This window comes from Schistocerca cancellata, chromosome 10, assembly GCF_023864275.1.
Source record: "Schistocerca cancellata isolate TAMUIC-IGC-003103 chromosome 10, iqSchCanc2.1, whole genome shotgun sequence".
Taxonomy (NCBI): Eukaryota; Metazoa; Arthropoda; class Insecta; order Orthoptera; family Acrididae; genus Schistocerca; species Schistocerca cancellata.
This window is the reverse complement of record NC_064635.1, coordinates 67,779,886-67,806,234: the sequence shown is the minus strand read 5'-3', so window position 1 is coordinate 67,806,234 and position 26,349 is coordinate 67,779,886. Positions and strand designations below refer to the sequence as shown.

Genomic DNA, 26,349 nt, shown 5'->3' with positions numbered 1-26,349 from the left:
TGTTTATAATTTATGTGAATGACTGTGTAGTATCTTGTTATAAAAATCTGGTCTTTATGCTGATGATACCACATTCATTGAAACTGGAAATGACCTAAAGGGATAGAGGAAAGATAGACTTAGAATGTCCAGTATGTGCCTCAAATATGAAGAATTAGCTGTAAATCATAGTAAATGTGAAAATATAATCTGTAGTTTACGTAATTCTGACATTGATTGTATACTCATTAATCTGCTGTATTTACACCTGAATCCTAAATTAACATGGATCCACCACACATATACTAAATATATTAAATTATCCACAGTCATATAGTTGTTGCTGTTGATTATGTTGTGGTCTTCAGTCTGAAAACTGATTTGATGCAGCTTACCATGCTACTCTATCCTGTGCAAGTCTCTTCATCTCTGAATAACTATTGCAGCCTGCACCCTTCTGAATCTCCTTACTGTATTCGTCTCTTGGTCTCCTTTTTCAACTTTTACTCCCCACACTTCCCTCCAATATTGTATTGGTGATCCCTTGATGTCTCAGAGTGTGTACTACCAGCCAGTCCCTTCTTTTAGTCAAGTTGATTCATTAATTTCTTTTCTTCCCAGTTCTCTTCAGTACCTCCTCATTGGTTACATGCTCTGCCCATCTAATCTTTCTTCTGTAGCACAACATTTCAAAAGCCACTATTCTCTTCCTGCCATAGCTAATTATTGTCCTCCTTTCAAGACACTATCCATTCTGTTCAGTTGTCCTTCCAAATATTTTGCTGCCTCTAACAGAATAACAATGCCATCAACAAACCTCAAAATTTTTATTTTGTCTCCCTAAACTTTACTTCTTTCTCCAAATTGTTCTTTGGTTTCTCTTACTGCTTGCTCAGCGTACTGATTGAATAACATCAGGGATATGCCACAATCCTATTTCAGACCCTTCTCAAGCAGTGCTTCCGCTTCATGCCACTTGACTCTTATAACTGTCATCTGGTTTCTATACAAGCTGTAAATAACCTTTCACTCCCTGTAGTTTACCCCTGGTACCTTCACAATTTCAAAGTGTGTACTTTTGTCACCACTGTCAGAAGCTCTCTCCAAATCTACAAAAGCTATAAATGTAGGTTTGCCTTTCCTTAGCCTAGCTTCTAAGATAAGTCATAGTGTCAGCATTGCGTCACATATTTCTATGTTTCTCTGGGATCCAAACTGGTCTTCCGTAAGGTCAGCTCCTACCAGTTTTTCCTTTCTTCTGTAAAGAATTCATGTTAGTATTTTGAAACCATGGGTTATGAAACTGATAGTTTGGTAACATTCACACCTGTCAGCACTTGTTTTCTTTGGAATTGGAATTATTACATTTTTCTTGAAGCCTGAGGGTATTTTGTCTGTCTCATACATCTTGCACACCTCTTTTGTCATGGCTGGCTCTCACAAGGTTTGCCATAGTTCTGATTGAATTCATCTACTTCTGGGGCCTTGTTTCAACTTAGGTATTTCAGTACTCTGTCAAAGACCCTCTGTATACTCCTTCCATCTTTCAGCTTCCCCTTCTTTGTTTACGACTGGTTTCCCTCTTTTCTTGAAATGTCTCTTTAATTTCCCTATAGGTGATATCCATCTTTCCCCTTATTACATATGTTTCTCTATCCTTACATTTGTCCTCTAGCCATTCCTGCTGAACTGTTTTGTACTTCCTGTCAATCTCATTTTTTAATCCGCCAGGCCTCAACCTCCACTAATTTCGAGTTGCCGCCACTCATACCTCACCTGTCTTTCAACAACATCTTTGCCTCTTTACCTCCACCTCGACTGACCTCTCTGCCCAAACTCTTTGCCTTTACAAATGTCTGCTTGTGTCTGTGTATGTGCGGATGGATATGTGTGTGTGTGCGAGTATATACCTGTCCTTTTTTCCCTCTAAGGTAAGTCTTTCCACTCCCGGGATTGGAATGACTCCTTACCCTCTCCCTTAAAACCCACATCCTTTCGTCTTTCCCTCTCCTTCCCTCTTTCCTGATGAAGCAACCGTGGGTTGCGAAAGCTTGAATTTTGTGTGTATGTTTGTGTTTGTTTGTGTGTCTGTCGACCTGCCAGCACTTTTGTTTGGTAAGTCTCATCATCTTTGTTTTTAGATAATTTTTCCCACGTGGAATATTTCCCTCTATTATATTCATTTTTTAGACATTCGTATTTCCTTCCACCTGCTTCATGTGCTACATTTTTATATTTTCTCCTTTCATCTGTTAAATTCAATAGCTCCTGTGTTAGCCAAGGAATTCTACTAGGGCTTGTCTTTTTATCTATGTGTTCCTCTGCTGCCTTCACTCTTTCATATCACAAAGCTAACAATTCATCTTCTACTGTATTCCTCTCCCCTGTTTGGGTCTATCATTGCCTTATGCTCCCTCTGAAACCCTCAACATATCTGGTTCTTTCAAATTATCCAGGTCCCATTTTCTGAACTTCCTACCTTTTTGCAGTTTCTTTAGTTTTAATCTACAGTTCATAATCAATAAATTATGATCAGAGTCCACTTCTACCTCTGGAAACACCTCACAATTTAAAATCTGGTTTCTAACTCTTACCATTATATAATCAATCTGAAACCTTCCAGTTTCTCCAGGTCTCTTCAAGGTGTGCAACCTTCTTTCATGATTCTTAAACCAAGTGTCAGCAATGATTAAAATATGTTCTATGAAAAATTCTACCAGATGGCTTTCTCTTTCGTTCCTTTCTCGCAGTCCATGTTCACCTATTATTTTTCCTTTTCTTACTCTTCCTAATACTGAATTACAGTCCCCTCTCACAATTAAATTGACCTCTCCCTTAACTATCTAAATAATTTCTTTTACCACATTTTACAGTCTTTCATTCTATTAATCATCTGTGGAACTAGTTGGCATATAAACATGTACTACTGTGGTTGGTGTTGCCTTTATGTCTGTCTTGTCTATGATAATGGATTCACAGTGTTGTTCATAGTAGCTTACTCACATTCCTATTTTCTTATTTGTTATTAAACCAACTCATGCATTACCCGTATTTGATTTTGTATTTATTACCCAGTACTCACCTGAGCAAAAGCCCTGTTCCTTCTGCCTTCAACCTTCAATAACCCCCTCAACATTTAATATCAACCTAACTATTTCTCTTTTTAAATTTTCTAACCTACCTGTCCAATTAAGGGACCTAACATTTTACACTCTGACCTGTATACTGCTAGTTTTGTTTCTATTTTTGTTTTTCCTGATGATGAAATCCATATACTTATTACACAAACTTAAAGTATGAGTGAGTGCAAATATATTGTTTAGTTCGTATTATGCATTCTGACATAGCCAAATGATGTACTGCACACTGCTTTGGGGCAGACCCTCCGGGGCAAAAAGTTCTGTTATTTAGCAGAAGAAGGAGGTGTTTTAAAAAATAATGTATCCTGTAAACCACTTTTCAAGAAACTGAACATCCTGGCAGTCTTGTTGCCTGCTCTACACAAAAGAAAACCAAATTTAAGGTGGTCATGACACATGTCACAAAGAAATGACTGACCAGCTCTTTATCAGTGTAATCAAGAATCATAACAGCTGCCTGTAATTGAAGTTATGTGCACTGCCATCAGCACACATTACCTCATTAGAAACCTAGTACTATGTTGATAGTGCAAAAGAAGACCTTGCATTTTAACTTATACTCCTTGTATGTTTGTGTGTAAATCTGTGTGCTTTAACTGTTATCTTTGTTATCATATTATATTATTATAATATGTATTATTTTGTTTTGTACTATGACAACAGCAGTAGCATATAAAATGCTTGATAGCAGAAAAAAATTTCACATAGACATATAGAGATGGCTTTTAAAGCTCAAAATAATGAGTTCCAAAATTTTGAAAATCACCAATAATAAAATCCTAAGTATACTCGTGCACTGGACTTTGACAAAAATATCCTGGAACATGACGTCATTTTTTAGTTTCTGTGTAGCTTTGAAGTCTAATCATTTATTTCAAAATGGTTTCCTGTGAACATAAATCTTGGGGGAGCTGGCTGGAGCACAGTGGATGTATTTATCACATGCATCACAGGCACTTGTCACTCAGCTGATGAACTGTCATCACTGTCAGTCTCTAATGTATTAACGTCACATTCTTCTCCACTCTCTGAGATACTAATTAAATGTCAAACTCAGGATCACTATAATAATCCTTTTTTGAAACTATTGCCTAAATAACAATACATGCTGAGTATCCAAAGCAGCACATAGTAAAGACAATATTTAGTGGCAACCACCTCAACCAAAACATGACAGCTAGGCTACAAATGTCATACCAGATGTTCTCTTACTGCAATTTTACATTTCTGTCAAAATAATAAAAATGAGATAACTCGGGTTTCATGTTAAGGGGTTAAAAATGAAACTGAAGCAGCACACTGTGTTTATAAAATTCATAGGAGAATTGTGGAATTCATCTATTTCTCTATAATATGGACAAGTTGAAGTTTAAATGACAAACCGATTACAAAAATGAGGCTTCCTTATATCAAAACATTCTGCATATTCTTTGAAAGTTTGCCAGACGAGCCTGGATTTACACACAAATTGTACGAGACAGAGTTCTGTTCATAGCTGCGGCACCATGATTCAGTTCGTTGGACTTCACTCGGTGGCACCTGTTTCAGATCCTGGAGCTGACACTGCTGATCGCAGACTACATGAACGCCATGGGCCACACGCTGCCCGGCACGCCTCAGATGGGGACACTCACCCGCAACGGCTCCCACCGCTCCGTCCGCGGCCGTGGAGCCGCACAGCAGCAGTCTCAGGCAGCTCCGCCGGTGAGTCCCGTGGCTGTCTGCATGTCTGCATTCTGTGTTTGTGTCCGTACTCTGCAGAATGTTGTGAAGCACACGGTGGAGGGTGCTTTGCACAGCATGGCATCTTCGGACTTCTTCCAGTTCAATTTTCATATAGTCTGCAAGAAGAATAACTGTTGATGTGCCTCTGTGTATGTAGTAATTAGTCTAATACTTCCAAATTGGTTTTTCACTCTGCAGCAGGGTGTGTGCTGTAAGAAAAATATGTGGTGCTCACCCTTGATCATCTTGCAGATATTTGTTTTGAGGAGTTACACATTTTGAATACTGATTCACTGTATGTTTCTTCCCACGTGAAGTTTGTTGCAAATTATCCATTGCAGTTCAAAGAACAATGATGTACATAATTATGACACTAGAAGAAAAAACTGGACAAGTGTGAGTTGGACTCACACTCTGAGGGATCTGCACAAACTTAATTTTGTGTGAGGAAGATTGGAGAGTAACACATAATAATATTATTAACAAAATGCTTAATAGGTATCAAAACAAAAAAACAAAACAAGAAATCACAAATGAACAAATTTTTTACCTACTTTTCTACATCACCACTAACATTCTCAGAACATCTTCCATCATGGTACCAGTTTCAATATATTTTCAGAAGTCTATTTGGTTGTAGTATTGTCATGTGCGGAATGCTGAATTCACTTCTGCATCTGCCGCAAAGCATTGGCCGGCCTGGAATTTCATCGTGGGACCAAACAGGTGAAAGTCCAATGGTGCAGACAGTATGGTGGATGCTGGAGCGCCTCCCACACAAATTTGGCTATTTTCTCACAGACAGGGGTGAGCATTGTCATAAAGAATTTTGGCATCATCAGCATTATTGTTGTAGCATTCATCACAAAGGGCACAATGTCACTTAACTGAAGTTTTAATATAGGCTGCAGCATTCACAGTGGTCCCCATGTTCTGTGAAGTCTACCAATAACACACCGTGCATTTCCCAGAACACTGTCACAACCACTTTCCTAGCAGACTGAGTCACTTTGTTTTTTTTCATACTGGGGAACCAGCATGTTTGCACTCTATAGAGGCCTGCTTGGTTTCAAGCATTTAGTGGTGCAACCCCGTCTCATCACCAGTGATGGATAATTCCTTTCAGGAAGTTCTGCTCTTCTGCAGCGTAACGCATTAGGTGACCCTAGTTTGTCATTATTCACTGGTCCTTGTGATTGTCTGTCAGGTTCTTAGGCATCCAGTGAGCACCAACTTTATGAAATTTCAGCATGTCACTGCACCATAGCAAATGTTGAATTGCTGCAATAAGATCACAGATGCACTTTCTGGTCATTCAAAAGTATTGCTTCAATGCCTCTGGCATTCTGTGGGGTTGCAGCTGTTATCACTAAGATTCATGTAGTCCTCTTGGAAAAATGTACTGCACTGGCAAATACTGCTATGGTCCTTACAAGTCATCTCCATACATGCCCCTGTGAATTTCATTCAGTTTATGCCCTTTGGCTCACAAATATCAAACTACATTTCACTGCTCTTCACAATTTGACAACAGTAGCATGCATTCCATGTTTGTTTCATAGTTCAGGCTTCTCTCACAAGCGGTGCACATGAAAACAAAATACCCCATGTAGTGCCAATTTCAAACTATGTTGTCGTGAAATTTCAATGTAGCAGCTGCAGTACCAGAGGGGAAAAATTATTGTGCATTACTTTCCGATCCTCCCTCATGTATAGATAATAATAGTTGGCTCAGTTGGTTGGCACAAGTCTTTCTGTTGGACGCCACTTTGGTGTGTTGCGTATCTCTAACCTACCACAGTCATTCAACTGGAGAAAGGGGACCTACAGTTTCATGTGGAATCTGAACCACATATTGTTTGTGGCAACTCTTCACTTCATTCAGAGGTGAAGGCTAGCTTAAAATGAAGACTGAATAATTTGTGGTTCAGCAGAGATTCTATCCTGTGACCTCTCAGTTTCCAGGCACACACTTCACTACTACTACCAGGCCCGATATGTTTATTGACAGTTCATCTACAGGTTTTAATGAGTGAGTTTATGAGTATCACATTGACTTAAAAGGTTAAATTATTTACACCACCAAGGGACCATAGATCTTAGTGATGATGTAAATTTCAGCTTGATACCTCTACCTGTTTCTCTGAAAAATTGGTATTAACTGATGGTCAGACAGAAGGACAACAAATTGCAAAAGAAATTATGTGATATAATTGCAAATTAACAGTTTTCAGATTTTTTCCTGCAACTGTGCTGTAAAAGCATGCTTCCTGCCAAATTTTATGATTCTAGTTCAACAAGAAGTACCTACAGGTTATGATGAGTGATTAGTGAGCATCAAAACATATGACATAAATTTCAACTTGATGCCTCTACCCATTCTGTGGGAAAAGGGGTCCTAACAGTTGTGCAGACAGACAACAAAGTGATCTTATGAGTGTTCCAGTTTTATCAATGGAGGTACAGAACCCTAAAAGTGACATTCATTATGCCACATTAAGGTTGTCTTTAGCACAAAAAGGAATCTACAATCAAAATTTTTTACCCTTTACTCAGTGATATAAAATGTGTGACCCACAGCAGAGTAAAATCTTATTGCAAACTGAAAAGGTTTTTCCTTGACAACTTGTCCTGTTCCACAGAGGAATTTCTATTATTGTAATGTGTAAAAGGTATAAGCTGGAATTACTAACTTGCCTTTGTATGTTAGAGTAAATAGAGATCCCACTTGTAAATGACCACAAAATAATTTTTGATGTGCATGTAAAACGTGTCATTCTATATCATTACAATTTATCATGTAAATGATCCGTGGAATGTGAAACTAACTAACTTGGAACTTCCTGCCAGATCAAAAATGTGTGCCAGGTTGGACTTTGAACCCAGAATCTTGGCCTGTCTGGTCTGGCACACAGTATTAACCAGCCAGGAAGTTTCGAAACAGTCCACTCCCCTGTGCAGAGTGAAAGATTTGTCCTATAAAGAATCACCTTGTTTATCGTTCAATCATTTCTTCAGAATGTCCTTTCCTCTGGGGGTGTTGTTTCTGCTAGGTATGCAGGAGAACTGAAGTTTGGGGGGTAGGAAATGGAGTACTGATGGAGGTAGAACTGTGTGTGTCATGTCTGGATGGCTCAGTTGCTAGAGACACTTGCCTGCTAAAGGCAAAGGTCCCAGGTTCAAGTTGCAGTTTGGTGCACAGTTTTAATCTGTCAGGGATTTTCTAGTCTCATTTTATTTTTGCAGTCGCTATGGGAATGAGACGTAGGTTGCTGTAATATATTTCTAGACTGGTCTCTTTATATTGTTTTGCTCATTTGTAAATAGGGTTGCATGGGATATTTGGTCTTTTTCAACATATTTGTGACATTCTCCCATGTGTCGTACTAACCTGTGACCAGTTAAAGCACCCATCTTTGTGTAAATTCATTATTCCCTGTTAATACTCTATGGTACGGGTCTCACACTTTTGGGCAATGTTCTAGGATGGGTCGCATATGTGTTTTGTAAGCAATATCTTTTACTGACTGTCTTTTCCTGGTATCCTACTAATAAACCATAGACTGCTACATGCTTTTTCTGTAACTGAGCCTGTGTGACATTCCATTTTATATCCTTCCAAATTGTAGGACCCAGGTATTTGTTTGAATTATGTGATTCCAATTCTGACTCATAAATATTGCAGTGATAGTATATTATTGTTCCTATTTTTAAGAAGTGTACAGCTTTACATTTTTGAACATCTAATGCTAGTGTATCTGGTGTCAGAAGGTGCGGAAGTTGAATGCGTGCTAGGTGTCTCTGTGTTCTGGCGCGCACCTGCGCTGTGAGCTTTGCCATGCGAGTGTGCCACTCTCCGTACCACTTGAAATTCAGGGACAATGCATTTCCCGCGGTAATATATTTAGGCGGCTGTGTGATGCTACCCCGGCAGTCTGGTACTCGCCATAGTTTGCGTGTGCATCTCGGCCGTACTGTGTTCCAGTTCCATGTTTTGAGATACATACTGTTGTTGTTTGGTGTGTCCCTGTGTTTCTGTCGTAGTGTCTGCCATCCCCTACTTGTTTGCCCATCCTGTTTGTCCATTGTTAGCAATGCCTCCAGCTGCTTCCCTCCCTGTCGGCTTTGCATCTGCATTCTCTGCCATGCACCACTCACCAATCGCTCGTGGCTGTAACATTGGTGACTAGGTGAAAGGTTCAGTGGCATGGAGGCTAAGTTTGTCAGTCTCCTGGAGCAACAGCAGCTGCTCATGCATCAGCAGCAGTGCCAGTTAAATGTCTTACATCAATTCTTGCAGTTGCTGACGCACAAATTCATGGGACAGGCACCCTACCACACCAGCTCCTGAGTGTCTCGGTTTCTGATGCTCCCCCAAGTCCGCCATTGTTTCTGCCCTTTAATAACTTTAAGGAAGATTGGGAAACATATTTGCATCATCTGAAACAACATTTCACAGTGTTTCAGGCCACAGATTACTCCCTACCATGGTTTTTACTCTTGTCCTGGGCATCACCAGACACATTCTTTCTCCTCCACTGGTTGGCATCATTGTCAGATCCCGTGGCTCTCTTCTTTAACGAGATATGTGTGCTGCTGTCTAACTACTATTCCCAGTCTCACTGTGTCTCAGCTTGAGTTCCACCAGTACCATAAACAGCACAGTCAGTCATACTGTTCTTGGGTCACGTGGTCGCAGGGTCTCAGCTGCAAATGCACCAATCAGCATTGCAAAGTGTCATGTCATTTGCAGACTTCTTGATTCGCAATGTTGTCATTCAAGTGGCACCCGATCTGGAGGTCCACACGGCTGCATTGAAACTCGATACCTCTGGCTTAGAGCCCCCGGTCGCTCCTCGTCAGCAGTCACGTTAGTCACTTCTGTCTTGCCCGCAGTGCTTTTTCATCCACTCTTGCACAGACTGTCCCCATTGCTGGAAGACATGCACACTCTGTCAGAAAGATGGCCATCTCTGATCTGTCTGTTGCAGCTGGTCAAACTGCTCCTGCCCCTCACCCACAGGACATCAGTATATCGTGCACACGCTGCAATCAGTTGTCCCACTGGATGCCCCACTGATGCATTTTTAACATGGATGTTCTTTTCCAGGTCACTGTCTCTGGCGATGTATACGTGCGTGGGTTCCTCAGAGCTGCCTCCCACCTCTGGGTGATTGGTCACATACGGTGATGATTCTTTTGCCCTCCGTGGACAGTTCTCAGTTTTGGCCACCTATAAACACATTTCCTGTCTCCTGACCCCACAGGTGGTTGACCATCCCTCGGCTTCAAACATTTTAGGATTTGATGCTTTCACACTGTTTGGCATTTCGATTCCTGACGAAGTTACGGTCATTTCCACTGCCATCCTGTTCCAGGACCTCGATGATCTATGCTTGACCTATGCCTCTCTATTTCAGTCTGATTTAGGGTGTGCTTCAGAATTCCAGGAGCCCATTGCTCTCTGGCCAGATTCTCAGCCACAGTTCTTCCAGGCTCAACCCATTCTTCTGGTCTTACCATATTTACTCGAATCTAAGTCACGCTTTTTTTCTGCATTTTTTAATCCAAAAAAACCACCTGTGGCTTAGAATCGAGTGCAAAGTAAGCGGAAGTTCTGAAAAATGTTGTTAGGTGCCGCAACAACTAAGTTCTGCCGTCGAATATATGTAGCGCTACACAGGCATGCTTTGCAGGCACAAAGGCGCCAAAACCTCTGCATCAGTAAATAAATTTTAAAAAAAGGTTGAAGATGAGCTTTTTTCTCCGCCCCGAGTTTCGACCACTGCATTTTCATACATTATCCAACGAAGTAAATACAAATTCTGTATTGTTCATCTTCGAATGTAGCATCATTTCAATGTACTACGAAAATCCAACTGGTAAGACTGTTTGGGATGTTTGTTAATATGGCCAACTCTACATTCTGAATTTTTTCCTACCTGTGAGAAGAGATGGTTGCTAATAGGAACTTTTATGTATTGTGAGTCACATGCAGTATTCTCTTCACCATAAGAATAATACGAATATAAACATTTTGCCATGTATTGTTTCGTGTTTGCTGCTATCTCATTGAAATCCTGTCTGCCTAATAAACTACGAAACTAGAGTGAGTCAACAGCAAACGCGGAAGAATATACCTATCATGTCATGTTTATATTCGTATTATTCTTATGCCTAATAGTGGTACAGTCAAAAATGAAGCACGGCAATTGACTAGATTTTTAAATCTAAGATGACTCTAATTTCTGTACAGAATGTGATGTACTAAAGAGGCGTCTGCAAAGATTTTCAAATGGAGAAAAATTTTTACTAAATTCTCGTTCAGAACATCTTCTATCATATACAGTCTATTATTTGGTTCTTGTTGATCATTATCGAAGAAAGCAGGAGTATAAGTCACAACAAATAGCGGTCTCTTGCCATTGTTTCGCTAATGAGACGATTCCTCTCTTTTGTTTTTTAATTGTAAGTGGCGGTAGCGTGCACAAAAGCAAGCCATGCCGCAAGTGGCGACCGGTCGTAAACACAGATTATCAGAATGCGACAAACAATGCATGACACAGTACAGTAATGCATTTCCAGCTTGGAGTGACATAAACACCTATTACAAAGAGAACGGCACTTATCAGATCAAAGAAAAATAAGGAGTCAATTCAAACCAGATGAAGCACGTGAAAAAGGAAGGCTACCCATATAAATACGGACGGAGCGCCTGACGCATAGCAATGGCTACCTGATAAAGCTTAACTGCTAAGCTTACGACTCGAACCAAACTACTGTAGCTGTATCGTCATTCATTCGACCTAGATTGTGTCTCATATTACAATGGACCAACTTTGTTTTGATTTGAAGGTGCGGCCTAAAACTTTTCTCTCCCCTTGAATTTCGAGTCTCACATTTCAGGTGCGGCTTAGATCCGGGAAATTTTTTTTTCCTGGATTTCGAGTCTCATTTTACAGGTGCGGCTTAGATTCGAGTAAATACGGTATGTCCAGCAGTCAAGCAGAAGCTCGATCGACTGCAGGCTGCTGGCATCATCAAACCTGTGAAATCGAGTGCTTGGGCAATGCCGTTAGTGGTTATCAGGAAACACAATGGCTCCCTTTGCCTGTGTGGGGATTTCAATGCACAGTGTCTGGTTCAAACTTATCCCATTCCCCAGCAGGAAGACCTTCTCGCCAAACTTGGGTGTAGCAAGTACTTCCCTAAGATCGACCTTGCGGAGGCTTACCAGCAATTACCCTTAGATGAGGAATTCCAGAACATCATTGTCATCAACACGCCTTTTGGATTATATAAATACATGCACCTTCCATTTGGTATTTCCTTGGTGCTGACCATTTTCCAGAGGTACCTGGAGCAGCTCACTCAGCCCATCGTGGCTTGTGTCAATTACCTCAGTGACATATTGGTCACTGGGCGTACACGCCACTGCCACGACCATTTGCACAGCCTCAGTACCTTATTTCGTGCCCTGCAGCCCACAGGCTTACACTGTTGGCTGGAAAAGTGTAGTTTCTTTCAACCGGAAGAATACTCTGAGCACTGACTCAGTAAAGAAGGCATTCATCCATCAGATCGCAATGTCGTGGCCATCAAGGATTTATCTGACCTCCAGGTTTTTTTTGTGCAAGGTTAACTACTACTTAAAGTTTTTACCCCAGGCTGCTGATGTTGCAGAGCTCTTCAATCTCTTGCATCACAAAGGGGTACCTTTCGACTAGACTCCTGCGTGTGATCGAGCTTTTCTCTGCTTGAAAACTATGCTCAAGTCTGCCCCTTGCCTGACTCCCTTCTTTCCAGACTGCTCCTTCACCCTTTGGATGTGGAGGCCGACACTTTGGCCTACGGTATTGGGGTAGTCGAAACTCACAGGAATGAGGATGACTCAGAACAGCACATTGTATATGTGTCCAATATGCTATCCCCAGCACAGAGGAACTATCCTCAGATTGAAAAGAGGATCTGGTGATTGTGTTTGCCATTCAAAAGTTTCACATCTACCTGTTTGGGACAAAGTTGACTCTCCTCACTGATCACTAGCCTTTGGTTACCCTATTTGGCTCACAGACACACACCTCCCAGAGCAAACTGCTCAAGCGTCTCCAGCACTGGGCACTGTTCTTACGCAATTACACTTACGTTATCCAATATAAGCCCACCTCTCAGCCGTGCCAGATAGCCGTGTAGTCTGTGACGCCATGCCACGGTTCGTACAGCTCCCCCCGTTGGAGGTTCAAGTCCTTACTTGGGCATGGGTGTGTGTGGTATTGTCCTTTGTGTAAGTTAGCTTAAGTAGGTGTGTAGGCCTAGGGACCAAAGACCTGAGCAGTTTGATCCCATAGGAACTTACCACAAATTTCCCATGTCTCAACACTCCAATGCAGATGCCTTGTCATTTCTCCCTTCGGGCCCTGATCCTGAGTTTGTCTAGCAGGAAGTGGTGGTGGTGGTTGTTAGGATGTTTAAGGGGGAGCAGGAAGTCCTCTGCTTTCACATTGATTTGGCCTGCCAAGATACACTGGACGGATTTCCCATCACGCTGCACAGGTCGCCTCTGCCATCCCATTTTGTGGCAGGTTCTCTGCTGTGTGACCCATGGGTGGCCCACCTATCTCACTCACTGGTTGAAAACTGAATTCAGCCCCTGGCATCACCTCTTACACAGGCTCTCAGTTGTGGTGGGTGTCCTTCTGTTGGACACGGAGGCTGACGCCCATTGGGTGATCATCCCACCCAATTTGTGCCACAGCATCCTGCACTTGCTACTCTGGGGGACGTCCCATATGGAGGCATTGGCTCGCCAGCATGTGTATTGGCCCAGCATCGATGGTGGCATCAAACACTTGGTCCGTGGGTGCACAGTGTGTGTGCATCACCCAGCAAGTCCATGGCAATCATTTGCACCCTAGCCCACGCATCGCTGGCCCTGGGACCGCATCTATCTCGATTTTGGGGGCCTGTTCTTGAGGTCGATGTGGTTACTCATTGTGGATACATTCTCCAGATACCCATATGTGGTGCACATGGCATCCACCACCACTGATACCACACTCACGGCCTCGGCTCAGGTTCTCAACTTCAAAGGCCTGCCTCGTACCTCGGTCTTCTATAATGGCCCCCAATTCACGACAGTCATCTTCCGTGCATTCTGTGAGGCCAATGATATCAATCACATCTACACCCCTCCATTCCATCCATCTTTCAATAGCACAACTGAACAGTTGGTTAGGACATTTAAACAACAGCTGACAAAAGCGATCAAATCCTCTGCCACTACATCAGCCCTCACATTATTCCTGAGCTCTTATCACACCACACTGATTGATGATCGTAGTCTGGCCAAACTCCTCCATGGGTGGCAAGCACAGACGCTGCTCCGTCTGCTGATACCATTGCCTTCTGAACCCTGCTTTCGACCCTCTCAGCACTACATCCCAGGGATGGCCATGTGGACCCGCTTGTATGGGGGCAAGGTCGCTTGGTCTCCTGCCACAATAGTCATGACCCATGGGCGGCATGTGACATTGGTATAGACACAGAAGGCACTCGATTCTGCCACCGTAACCAACTCCGGTCTCATACCCCTTCGTGACACCTCACGTCCCCAACCCCCCCCCCCCCCCCCACCCTCTCCTTCTGGTGTGCACAAGGCCCCACTGCCGATGGCCACTGGCTCCCCACAGGCACGTCGGCACTCCTTCTTGCATCCACAAGGATCCGAGGTGCCATGCAATGCCCTGCCTTCCTGACTAGGGTGTGCTTCAGAATTCCAGGAGCCCATTGCTCTCCGGCCAGATACTCAGCCACAGTTCTTCCAGGCTCAACCCATTCTTCTGGCCAATGGATTCCACAGACTGCCCTCCCAACCAGCCAAGAGCGGTCGACAACACAGGGTCCTTCTGTTCTCTCCCTCCACCCAAAATTCTACTGTCTGGGGTGTTTCCACCCCTACGCTGAGGTTCTGGGGGAGAGGGATCTGGTGTCGGAAGGTGTGGAAGTTGAATGCGTGCTGGAGGGTATGGATCTGGATACCCACTAGGGGTATCTGTGCTCCGGCGCACCTGCACTGTGAGCTTCACCGTGCGAGTGTGCCACTCTCTGTACCACATGAAGTCCAGGGCCAATCACGTTTTCTGCGGTCATGTATTTAGGCAGCCACGTGGCGCTATCCCGGCAGTCTGGTAGTTTGTGTGTGCATCTCAGCTGTAGTGCATTTCATTTCTGTGTGTTATGCAGCGAGCTTTGCTGTGCAAGTGTGTCACCCTCTGTTCCTTGTGAAGCCAGCAGCCAATCGCATTTCCCACACTTGTGTACTTAGGTGGCCATGCAGTGTTACCCCGGCAGTCTAGTACTCACTGTAGTGTGTGTGTGCATCTTGGCCGTGCTGCATTCCAGTTCTGCATATTGAGATATTGTTGTTAGGAGTGTTCCTGTGTTGTTGTTGTCTCACCATGTTTATCACCTCAGTTCTTGCTAGCTTGCCTCATGTGGTGTTCTGGTCAATCGTAGTGTCTGTCATCTCCTACTTGTTCATCTGTCCTGTTTGTTTGTTGTTAGCGATACCTCCAGTGACTACCCCACCTGGTGGCTTTGCATCTCCGCTATCTGCTGTGCACTGCTTCCTGGTTGCTCACAGCTGTAACAGTTTACAATCTTTGCATTCCTTTGAAATCTTATCAAGATCTGACTGAATAATTGTGCAGTTTTTTTGAGATAGTAGTTAATTATAAATAAATGCATCAAACATAAAAAGTTTGTGATTACTATTAATGTTTGCCAGTCCATTAGTATACAACATGAACAGCAAGGGTCCCAATACATTTTCTTGGTGTATGCCTGAAGTTATTTCCACTTCTGTTGATGACTTTCAGTCATAGACAATGTGTTACATGCTTTCTACCAAGAAATTCTCAATTCAGCTACAAATTTCTTTTGAGGAGAGGAGCTAAAAGATTGAAAGTTTCTGCACTGTTGTACCCATACCCTTGTTTGCAATGCCCCTGGTTCTGTTGCAGACACCGTAGACAGAGGCTTATGGCAAAATTATCAGTATGGAAGTAATTGAATGTGGACTCCATTACGTGAGTCACATAACTGAATACGACAGTGCATGTTCTTATACACACATTCTTACACTTTTCAACGAACTGAAGCAAAACATCCTCCAGTTTATTTCAGCAATTTGGGAATAGTGCAAGGCTGACTTTTATAAGCAGCATCCTTAACATATCCCCAGATAAGGTGAGGTGTGGGTATATCAGGAGATAAGTTTTCTATGTAGATACTGTTCCAAGAAATCCGAGGTTTAGTCGGTTGTGTGTGTCTTAGTAATTTCCTGCTGCAACCGCATGTACTATAGCTATTATTCCTATAGTGCTTACTAATTGCAGTCCTCATTGTTCAGACTACCCTGAAAGAATGTGATAAAAATTTATTTAATTGTCATTCTACACGAAACACCCATTTTTAGAGCTTACAGAAGGGATTCATGTAGAAGTTGTGGATTTTCTGCTGTCCAAATCTGTGAATTCTCTGCGTTCACACAGTCATCAGTGGGTAAATGTGCCTTGTGAGCCACATTTTTTCCCCTCTGGTGTTAGATCTGACATTAACTATTGGTAGAAAGTGACTTCCTTTCAGTTGTTCTCAGAAATCAACTTTTGAACCATATCAGTTCTTTACAGATGCATCTTTAATCACACAGTCACTACGTACAAAGAGACCAAACTGTCTGAACAGGCAACACGTAGACTTTGCAGGAGCTACAGAATGTGCAGCTCACACATCAGTTGACTTATGTGGCCTGGTCACTTTTGGCTGCATCTGCATTTCCTGTCTTCTAGAATCTACCACTGAGTGAACCCATTTGGTTCATCCACACCGTGGTTGTCTATTGAAGCATTTTGATAACTGACATTTAATATACTGGGAAACAGTAAATACTCCCTGCAGTGATGTGTATCACATTTCCTCCTCAGTTAAATAAGGATCGTACCTAAAACAAAGAGTGAATATTCTACTGTAAGCTTGCCCTGATGGTGAAGCTGTGACAATGGCACAGCAGGAACACTACTTGGAGGACAGTAGATTGGTTTCTTTATCAAGTTTTCCAACATGTGCTTTGTTGGTGTTAAAAATTGTCAGCAGATAACCATACGATGTGGCCCACATTGCCATTACTGCACAGCATCTGAATGTTTTCAAAAGTGTCAACTTTATGTAAAATAGAATGTTGGAAAACTTTTACAAAGGAATGTCCTCATGGGTGAGTTAAACTCTTTGCAGCTGTTCGTACAGAGGTGTGGGTTATGGTCTCAGGTATCACACCCTGCAGCCATTTACCCTGGTGAGCCCTTGGTGAAAGATAGTTTCAGAATTTCATGTGATCCACTAGAGCCTTCAAAATAGCACCAATGTTGTAATTGTGCCATAGCCTAGTGATTAAGTAATTTGGCTGCTATACTGAAGATTGTGGGTGCAAACCCTGTTGCCTATAGCCTATCTGTTTTTTACACCTTTTACACTCTTATTGAATTACTGTCATATCATTTTAATCATCATATTAATTTTTTAATTTGCTTTCAGTATTTCTTCTTCTTCTTTTTTTTTCATTTGGAATCTTTGCCCATGTGATTTTAAGTATTTTTAATTATTTTGGATCAGACACTGGAAACTCAAGTTTGGAATATCAACAAAATTAGGAAAAGAAGAGATTGCTACTAACTGTAAAGATGACACATTGAGTTGCAGACAGGCACAACAAAAAGACTGTTACACATTTAGCGTTTGGCCAAAGGCTTCTTCAGATAAGGAAACACACACAAATATTCACAGAAGCAAGTAACTTCATGCACACACCATTGCCTCCTCCAGCAGCTCGAACTGGAATGCCAGTTTTTATTAATTATTTATAATAATATTTAAATATTAGAAAATACCAGTCTATTAGCTCAAAAGTTAAAGACAAAATTATCTATTTGTATTGGTTATGCAACAGTGTCAAAATTTATTTTTCATTCCAAGTTGAACATTTGTTTGGATGGTAACTGTCATTGTTGTTGTTATTGTGGTCTTCAGTCCTGAGACTGGTTTGATGCAGCTCTCCATGCTACTCTATCCTGTGCAAGCTTCTTCATCTCCCAGTATCTACTGCAACCTACATCCTTCTGAATCTGCTTAGTGTATTCATCTCTTGGTCTCCCTCTACGATTTTTACCCTCCACACTGCCCTGCAATGCTAAATTTGTGATCCCTTGATGCCTCAAAACATGTCCTACCAACCGATCCCTTCTTCTAGTCAAGTTGTGCCACAAACTTCTCTTCTCCCCAATCCTATTCAATACCTCCTCATTAGTTATGTGATCTACCCATCTAATCATCAGCATTCTTCTGTAGCAACACATTTCGAAAGCTTCTATTCTCTTCTTGTCCAAACTATTTATCGTCCATGTTTCACTTCCATGCATGGCTACACTCCATACAAATACTTTCAGAAACTACTTTTTGACACTTAAATCTATACTCGATGTTAACAAATTTCTCTTCTTCAGAAACGCTTTCCTTCCCATTGCCAGTCTACATTTTATATCCTCTCTACTTCGACCATTATCAGTTATTTTGCTGCCCAAAAACCAAAACTCCTTCGCTACTTTAAGTGCCTCATTTCTTAATCTAATTTCCTCAGCATCACCCGACTTAATTCGACTACATTCCATTATCCTCGCTTTGCTTTTGTTGATGTTCATCTTATATCTTCCTTTCAAGACACTGTCCATTCCGTTCAACTGCTCTTCCAAGTCCTTTGCTGTCTCTGACAGAATTACAATGTCATCGGCGAACCTCAAAGTTTTTACTTCTTCTCCATGAATTTTAATACCTACTCCGAATTTTTCTTTTGTTTCCTTTACTGCTTGCTCAATATACAGATTGAACAACATCGGGGAGAGGCTACAACCCTTTCTTACTCCTTTCCCAACCACTGCTTCCATTTCATGCCCCTCGACTCTTATAACTGCCATCTGGTTTCTGTACAAACTGTAAATAGCCTTTCGCTCCCTGTATTTTACCCCTGCCACGTTCAGAATTTGAAAGAGAGTGTTCCAGTTAACATTGTCAAAAGCTTTCTCTAAGTCTACAAATGCTAGAAACGTAGGTTTGCCTTTTCTTAATCTTTCTTCTAAGATAAGTCGTAAGGTCAGTATTGCCTCACGTGTTCCAACATTTCTACGGAATCCAAACTGATCTTCCCCGAGGTCGGCTTCTACCAGTTTTTCCATTCGTCTGTAAAGAATTCGTGTTAGTATTTTGCAGCTGTGGCTTATTATACTGATTGTTTGGTAATTTTCACATCTGTCAACGCCTGCTTTCTTTGGGATTGGAATTATTATATTCTTCTTGAAGTCTGAGGGTATTTCACCTGTTTCATACATCTTGCTCACCAGATGGTAGAGTTTTGTCAGGACTGGCTCTCCCAAGGCCGTCAGTAGTTCCAATGGAATGTTGTCTACTCCGGGGGCCTTGTTTCGACTCAGGTCTTTCAGTGCTCTGTCAAACTCTTCACGCAGTATCGTATCTCCCATTTCATCTTCATCTACATCCTCTTCCATTTCCATAATATTGTCCTCAAGTACATCGCCCTTGTATAGACCCTCTATATACTCCTTCCACCTTTCTGCTTTCCCTTCTTTGCTTAGAACTGGGTTTCCATCTGAGCTCTTGATGTTCATACAAGTGGTTCTCTTATCTCCAAAGGTCTCTTTAATTTTCCTGTAGGCAGTATCTATTTTACTCCTAGTGAGATAAGCCTCTACATCCTTACATTTGTCCTCTAGCCAACCCTGCTTAGCCATTTTGCACTTCCTGTCGATCTCATTTTTGAGATGTTTGTATTCCTTTTTGCCTGCTTCATTTACTGCATTTTTATATTTTCTCCTTTCATCAATTAAATTCAATATTTCTTCTGTTACCCAAGGATTTCTACTAGCCCTCGTCTTTTTACCTACTTGATCCTCTGCTGCCTTCACTACTTCATCCCTCAAAGCTACCCATTCCTCTTCTACTGTATTTCTTTCCCCCATTCCTGTCAATTGTTCCCTTATGCTCTCCCTGAAACACTGTACAACCTCTGGTTCTTTCAGTTTATCCAGGTCTCATCTCCTTAAATTCCCACCTTTTTGCAGTTTCTTCAGTTTTAATCTACAGGTCATAACCAATAGATTGTGGTCAGAGTCCACATCTGCCCCTGGAAATGTCTTACAATTTAAAACCTGGTTCCTAAATCTCTGTCTTACCATTATATAATCTATCTGATACCTTTTAGTATCTCCAGGGTTCTTCCATGTATACAACCTTCTATCTTGATTCTTAAACCAAGTGTTAGCTATGATTAAGTTGTGCTCTGTGCAAAATTCTACCAGGCGGCTTCCTCTTTCATTTCTTAGCCCCAAACCATATTCACCTACTACGTTTCCTTCTCTCCCTTTTCCTACTGATGAATGCCAGTCACCCATGACTATTAAATTTTCGTCTCCCTTCACTATCTGAATAATTTCTTTTATTTCATCATACATTTCTTCAATTTCTTCATCATCTGCAGAGCTAGTTGGCATATAAACTTGTACTACTGTAGTAGGTGTGGGCTTCGTATCTATCTTGGCCACAATAATGCGTTCACTATGCTGTTTGTAGTAGCTTACCCGCATTCCTATTTTCCTATTCATTATTAAACCTACTCCTGCATTACCCCTATTTGACTTTGTGTTTATAACCCTGTAGTCACCTGACCAGAAGTCTTGTTCCTCCTGCCACCGAACTTCACTAATTCCCACTATATCTAACTTTAACCTGTCCATTTCCCTTTTTAAATTTTCTAACCTACCTGTTCCCTTATGCTCTCCCTGAAACACTGTACAACCTCTGGTTCTTTCAGTTTATCCAGGTCCCATCTCCTTAAATTCCCACCTTTTTGCAGTCATACAAACAATTAAAACTTAAATTCTTCTTTCCCTATGCACAAAATACCACAGATGAAGATTTAAAACAAAGAATCTGCCATAAATAATACAACATTTGAGCAAAATGAGTAATAGAAATAATAATTGCAATAACATCAACAAAAATATAAAACAATGAACAGAAAGTAATTAAATTAAAGTAAATACATAAAAAATAATTAAAATCACATGGGCATGAATTCCAAATGAAAGTAAAAACCAGAGTAAATAAAACAGTTAATACGAAGATTAAAGAGACACAGTGAAAGATTAAAAACAAAAACAACTTATGTTTGAGCCAAGTAACTGAATAAAAATAATGATCAGATTTGAATATAATAGAGGGAAACATTCCATATGGGAAACATATATCTAAAAACAAAGATGCTGTAACTTACCAAACGAAAGCATTGGTATGTTGATAGAGACAATAACAAACACAAACACACACACAAATTTCAAGCTTTCGCAACCCACGGTTGCTTCATCAGGAAAGAGGGAAGGAGAGGGCGGTTGCTTCATCAGGAAAGAGGGAAGGAGAGGGAAAGACGAAAGGATGTGGGTTTTAAGGGAGAGGGTAAGGTGTCATTCCAATCCCAGGAGCGGAAAGACTTACCTACACACACACACACACACACACACACACACACACACACACACACAAATATTCATCCGCACATATACAGACACAAGCAGACATATGTAAAGGCAAAAAGTTTGGGCATTTGTGATTTGTTTTGTTAAAGATTTGTTAAAAAAGATACATTACAACCAACAGTATTTGAACCCACAACCTTCAGTATGGCAACTTAACCACCAGGCTATGGCATCATTATAATACTTGTGCTTTTTTCAAGACTCCAGTGGTTCACATGAAATTTGAAACCGTTTTATTGAGTATTCCCATTCGAGGGCCATCTGAGGTAAACTACTGCAGGATGTGATACCTGGTACCCTAACCTAGATTGTTATATAGGAAGTTTCAAAAAGTCAATTCCATCCCTGGGGACAACTTCTTGTTAGAAAACTAAACACCTAGCAGAACTGTAATTCAGCAGACAGTTAACAGAGTGTAACTTTTGCATTTACCTCAGGCTCCCGGCGGAACAGGCGGGGCAACAGTGTCGACGCTGCAGTCGCAGGTGACGACGTCAACCGGGGCCGGCAGCAGCACCGGAGGGCACGGCTCCGCGTCCGGATCGGGTCCACAGCCAGACATTCTCAAGTCAACGCCCGACCACCAGCAGACGCCAGAGAGACTGCACAGGACCGACTCCAAGAAGCGGGCGCACCTCGACAGCGGCGTCGCGTGACAGTAGGCGCTGCCAGTGCCGCACCCCCACAGTTCCTCCTCCGAGGAGTGTGTACCACACGTGTGGAAACAGTAGACACACCGAGTCATCTGCCACTTCTTCGAGTAGTGTTAAAGTAGTTTTGGCACTCGGAACTGGGAGCGAGATCCGTGCCGACGCTGAAATCGAGACAGTGTTAGTTGGACTGACAAATGCATTAGTAGAGAGGACTTTGTAAATAGGTTAGAAAACAGAATTGCAGCAACAGCTATGCTTTTTTGTATAGCAAAAGATAGCTTTTATCTGAATTATTGCTTTTTTACGAGTTATTGTGCAAGTCATACTAAAGATCGGTAGCTTAGGTTGTAATCTGTAGCAAAAGTGATGCTGAAAAGGAGTGAAAAAAATTTAAAATTGTGCATAAAAGGTGTATTTGTAATCAGCAAGAATGTGTAATTTGGAGAATAGTGGGGGCTATAAACTTTTGAATCATTACATGAGGCCTGTAGCAGCTTGTTCCCTTTAGGAATAACACAGTTTGTCAGCCAGATTTGAGTTAATATTAATTTATGGTATCTTAATGTGCCCACTTTAAACCCCACAATGGGAACTCATTCTAATAAGTTCTAGCAGAAGACAAATATCTTGAAATAAACATTTTGTTCAGAAAGTACTGAACTTTTTTGTGATTTGTCTTGTAGTCTCTTCAAACAAATGCAATAGCCATGCTCAAAGATAAAACTACCGAAACTTGCAGACCTGTGTTGTGCTGCACCCCAAATTCCTCTTGAGGTGATACAGGGTATGTCCAGTTAAATTTCAAAAAGCTTCTCTACTCCTGTATTAGCAGATTTGACCAATATTTGTGGACACAATCTTTTGTCATGTAGAATGTTATTATGATAAATTACAAAGTGTCAACACCACTTGAGAATGGCATGGGGACAAGGTGGACAGGGGGGGGGGGGTTAATTCATCTGTCATCAAGATATTTTTTTCTAAGTTTTGCTTTGTTTAAGTTTAGATCTTCCATAACTTTCAGTGCAGTTTTAGTCCCCTTTCTCAGCAGTTGAACATCAAGAAGCTTCCATTCTTCATTTCTATGTGAGCAGTATTTGTGTGCATTACCTTTTTTGCTAGGATATTAATGTGATAAATTTCTTACATAGTGCTAATAAAACTTTGGAATTGTGTGTTTTAAGATATTTGTCATCTGAGTAATAGATTGACATACTAACTTTTTACTTTCTATGATTTGTTCTGTAGGTACTGTTAATGAGACTGCTTCTCCAAATCCATGGTTTATGATGGCAACAAAAGAAACCAGGGAATATGATTATGTCTCCACTTCAGTTAAAATTACGAGTTATGATTAGTGATAAAGTATTTTGTTATTTGTAAGTTTGTATGAACCTATGAATTTATAACATTTATACATGAAAAAGAAGGATGTCATTTTGTTATTTCTCAATTTTTAAGAAATGTATATTCCATTAGGTAAAATATAGGATCATCCGCCAGGTGTTTTTGATATCTTTTAATGCAAAACATGGTGTTAACAATAAAAATGGAAAAATTGTGTCATTAACTAATAGAAATATACAACATAGAAGACCAAACTTTTAACTTTTGAAATGAATGAGTCCTTTCTGAGGAAATGAAGAAATTATTAGAGAGATACAGGGGCAGATAGACAGAGAGAGAGAGAAAAGGAGAGAGAAAGAGAGAGAGAGAGAGAGAGGTGAAATGAAAAACATGATTGTAAGATAGACAGTTCCTCATGGAGCTCCTTGATCTAATTAACTGCTAGTTGAGTTTCTGTGAATGCCTGTAGCTGCAGGAAGATTATTTTAATTTTGCCAATAATTTTTTGGATTTATACTCTAATCATCAATCAACCCCTCCTCTTCCCTCCCCCTTCATTGTCTATTTAAATACAAAAGTCTTGAAGTCTGACCAAACTCAGTCCTTGAGTGATGTAACACCAATTGAAATAGTGAGGTATGTATTAAAAGACAACTGTTGCTGTAACTGGTTTGTGTGCTTGAATTTATACTGTGTGTTTTTACATGAAATCTTTTTTGCTAACATTTGTGTATTATGTATGAGATTTTTTGCTGTTAAATGTATGGTATTTTTTTATGGTAAATATTTGTAATAAACAGCAGCATCTAGTTTATATTAGAGTACTTTACGGATATAAATACAACTTACCATTTTTGTTGTTATTTGTTTTGCAGACGTATACATTTTACTGTTATTTATTTGGATTTCATATAGCCCAGTCAAAATAGATTCAGAGACTCAGTCTAATAATGAAGCCTCAGAAACTCCAATATTTTGCTCAATGACATGTTTCAGTGTTGCTCTCTATTTTTTGCAATGAACAAACATTGCTAGTCATTACAAACGCCATTTTCAATTCGCTATATTAGTATAATTCGTCTGAGGGTCATACTAGTCACTGAAACAAAAGTCATTGTTAGGTGCAGGATGGAAAATAGTGCTAAGCAAGCTGAGGTGATGATTTCCCACTGTAGAACAACATTGTTTTGGAGTCATTTTCAGTTATGCAGGGTGTTTCACAATTCATGTTACAAATTGCTATAGATTGTATATAGGATGTAGTAGATCTAGTTTTACATAAGAACCCAAGTCAGCAAACATCAGCCAATAATGCCACAGAGTGTCAAAGTTATAGGTACCAATGCCTGCACATATATGTATATACATGGTGATCCCGTTATGATGTTACAAACTTTGTAGGATGATGGGGAAGAATAAATGTATCAGGTTGAGATAAGGGTCCCTGTACCAGAAACAAATGACTCGAAAGTTATAAGTGAAAACTGTTCGGATACCTCTGAGTGTGGAATACATGTACAGGTACAGTTGTTGCTAAGATTTTTGGGCAGCAACTTTCAGATATGGTCCAAAAAAAGAAAAAAATGTATAATAAATGTGCCTATCTTAGAAAGTTTGTAACATTATCACAGAATCACCCTGTATATACATACATTTACAGATGCCAGAGCCTATAACTTTGATGCTCTGTAGCATCGTACGGGCATGGATTCTTGTGTAAAACTTGATCTGCTGAGTCCCCTCTGCAACCTCTAGAAGTGTGTAAGATGAATCGTGAAACACCCTATATATCTGAAGATATCAATGCAATCTTTTGGCGAAAATTTTGTTAGATATGCTGACATAAAAAGCACATTTGTGCTTGTAGCTTATCTTGTAATTAGAATTAAAATAAAACAGAATGTTCATTACTTACTTCAGTGCCACTGCTGTGAACTGTTCAAGCTCCAGTGTACTATCCTTAAACAGCTTTAAGCAAAGATACCAGAGAGATAAGAAAGTAACTGTATGTAAATAGAGTCTTAGGGCCTAAAACTTGTAGGTAATATTTTCAGAAGAAGGTCACTCCCAGTTACGATGTATTCCACCTGATGTTCTGTGTAAACATTTATTTTTAGAATCTTGTGTCCTGTCGTAAGATGATCAGGTTGAGGTGTGGGAGTGAGTAGAGTGCTTGCTTGTGAAAAAAATCGATAAAGTGTTTGTGACTTTGACTATATGTTGTGAATATGTTCAAATATTATGCCAAATATATATTATGTAATCTACTCTATCAATCTGGAAATGAAAAGTTTACCTATTATTTTGTTTTACTGTCACTTTACCCACAGTAACAACTTATCCTAATGAAATTCATTGGCTTTATATCATAACTTTCCAGCTATTTTGGTATGAGAAACTGATTTTGTGTGCTCAGAAATCTGGCTAAAGTTCTACTGAAAATTTTTTGAACGACCCAACAGTTTTCAGGAAGGATAGATTAAATACAGTGGGTGGTGGAGTATTTATTGCTGTAAGAAGTAATTTACTTTGTAGTGAAATTGAAGTAGATAGTTCCTGCAAAACAGTATGGGTATAGGTTATACTTGACAATTGGACTAAACTATTAATTGTATCATTTTACCATCCCCACGACTCAGAAGACATATACACATCAAAAAAAGTTTTGTGTCACCCCAGTTCCCAGAACTCTTGTAGATAGATGCTGACTGTGGATATTGTATCACACAGTCCCTTTGACTGTTCAGATATGTCACTAAACTCGCCCAAAGATGTAAACAACCATGCATGAGCAGTGCCTATTAGACGGAGGGGGTCTGACAGCTGATCAGTTCCAGTCATTCCACCAGG

General features: G+C 40.7%; 1 protein-coding gene across 1 annotated transcript in view; it reads left to right on the top strand.

The window, feature by feature from the left end:
- The window catches only part of LOC126106408 (uncharacterized protein CG43867), a 429,676-nt gene extending 403,875 nt beyond the window's left edge, over window positions 1-25,801 (top strand). The window contains exons 24-25 of the mRNA XM_049912680.1: window positions 4,668-4,823; window positions 21,937-25,801. Coding sequence (XP_049768637.1) covers window positions 4,668-4,823; window positions 21,937-22,155 — 375 coding nt within the window. The 3' untranslated portion in view covers window positions 22,156-25,801. The remainder of the gene's footprint in view (window positions 1-4,667; window positions 4,824-21,936) is intronic.
- Window positions 25,802-26,349: the final 548 nt, after the last annotated feature.